This window comes from Trachymyrmex cornetzi, unplaced genomic scaffold, assembly GCF_001594075.2.
Source record: "Trachymyrmex cornetzi isolate Tcor2-1 unplaced genomic scaffold, Tcor1.1 scaffold1559, whole genome shotgun sequence".
NCBI classification, from domain to species: Eukaryota; Metazoa; Arthropoda; class Insecta; order Hymenoptera; family Formicidae; genus Trachymyrmex; species Trachymyrmex cornetzi.
The window spans coordinates 299,674-301,853 of NW_017296156.1; the positions used below are offsets into that span (position 1 = coordinate 299,674).

Sequence of the window (2,180 nt, forward strand, 5' to 3'; positions counted from 1 at the left end):
TATTTTAGAGCTAACAATCTAGCAGTCTTCAAAATGTATTATCGCGTTTTATAAAAATAGATAGCTTACCGTAATTCTCTATCACATCAGGTTCCATTTGCATAGCGGAATAATCATAGAATGTTATGTTCCATTTTCTGTCTTTATGCTTGCTATCAACCATGATAATATTATATTCCGTACGACCGACAAAAATAGTATTCTGCATTTCCAAAGGACATGTATCTTTCACTTTATGAAAACTTAAAAGCTGCTCTTTTTCACCAGTCATTGGATCAATACTAAACCATGTGTCAATTTTTCTGCCAGTATATAATATACCATCGCTGCTTCTGCATGGACTACTGGCAACTAGTTGAGGAATGGTAAATGGCAGCTTTTTCAATGCTTCTGTTTCTCTACCAAAGAGATAAAGTGAACCATCTCTGGGATCCGGTAGAAATATAGGCCTGGAAATCACAAACATTTTAATAAAAATACAAAATGTTTCACTTTACTTTATTATTTAACAAATGCCAAACATTTAACAAATGAAATATCACTAATAACCAAATTTTATATATTTCTCATCAATAATCATTTATTACAAATACATCGATGTGCAATATAATAACTTAATGCATACATTTTACTTGCCGACAAATTGATAGGCACTTTGACCACGGGTTCTAAAACCAATACATATGATAAACGAAACAAAATACAATTTCCTAATGTAATCTACTATATAACTAATTGTTACCATCATCTTGTTGCCATCGTATTTTTCCAGACCTCTGATCAACACCCACAAGCAATCCACCAAGCGTAGAAAATAAAAGGAGAGCATCATCTTGTTCTGCTACCAGTTCGGTGTTAAAATTCTAATAATATAAAATTAAAAGAAATATGTTGAGAAGGGCTACGAGCCAAAAATAATAGATTGAATATATTTACTAACAAATATATACACTAACAAAAGGTAACAAATATAGTAAAATTCTAATAATATAAATATTATTTAAGTCAGTTTAATTTTAATTGTAAGAACGACAGTATAACAACACTTATAATTTAAGAAGCGCAATAAAATACATATAATATGTTTTTGGATTTAAAGTAAAAGTTTAACTCTAAAAAGAATATTATATTTGTCCTTTCTTTTTTTGTTTCCCTTATATATTTACCAGGAAGAAATCTTTCTCTAAAGAAACTCTTTTAACAAAAGAAATTATATTACTTACATCTACCACTTGCTGTCCTGTGACGAATGCAAGCATCGTCAAAATAACAAGCCATAACATCCACTTTTGCATCGTAAAAAATCTTCATGTAGCATTGACCATATGATATACAAACACGGATGAATTCCTCCCGGCATAAGTTTTACCCCATACAGTACATGCAGTTACATTACAACACATTAGTTTACATAGCTTTGGAGCAAGATGGTTCGTAATTATTGCAGATTGTTGTCGTTAACATGATTGCCACAAATCTCTCCCAAAATACAACAAAGATCACATTCTTAAATCCGCGAATCTGTACATTTGCATCCTCTTTATTCTTAATGCAAAACTGTGCAAAAAAGTAGAGTACAATGTTTCGCTCCGCGGACAAGATCGTTTTGTAAAAAAACTACGTAATAAGACTGTTTGCTTGTGTTGTTGTACCGCGATGATAACACGTATATGGCCGAAACAATAATATAATCATTATAACAAATATATTTTATTCAATGCATCACGAATCTCTTCTGCAGTCTCCAAGAGATTTAACTGACAAAATCGTTTTGGCGTATGTGTAATGACACGCACATTTCATACAATTTATCATATGGACACGTGTCTGAGTCTCATATACAGGTGCAGCAGTTCGTAATTTGTATATACTACATACTCATCGACAGGTCTGCATAGGTACAATTTCATGCAGCGAAGTTTCGCTGGCGAAGACCCCCCACTCCGATTCGTGCGAAAATCCGTAGCGAGCGAAGAAACGCTGCGAAACAGAAAATACATATAAGATTACGAACAGCAATTTAATGAACGTACACGAAGTATAATATAATATAATAATATATTATATTATATTATTATATTAGGTATGCCCAGATAACCAAGCATGCGATACCGACATCACCCGCACAAGATACCGCTACCGTACTATTACTGTACTGCCACGAGGTGGCGGTGTACGGC

At 33.0% G+C, this 2,180-nt stretch overlaps 1 protein-coding gene across 1 annotated transcript in view; it reads right to left on the reverse strand.

Moving 5' to 3' along the window:
• Positions 1–1,980, reverse strand: part of Ire1 (serine/threonine-protein kinase/endoribonuclease Ire1) — an 8,776-nt gene extending 6,796 nt beyond the window's left edge. The window contains exons 1-4 of the mRNA XM_018503157.1: positions 1,224–1,980; positions 743–863; positions 626–668; positions 70–449 (exon numbers count right to left, since the gene is read on the reverse strand). Of these exons, the coding sequence (XP_018358659.1) occupies positions 70–449; positions 626–668; positions 743–863; positions 1,224–1,295 (616 nt within the window). The 5' untranslated portion in view covers positions 1,296–1,980. The remainder of the gene's footprint in view (positions 1–69; positions 450–625; positions 669–742; positions 864–1,223) is intronic.
• Positions 1,981–2,180: the final 200 nt, after the last annotated feature.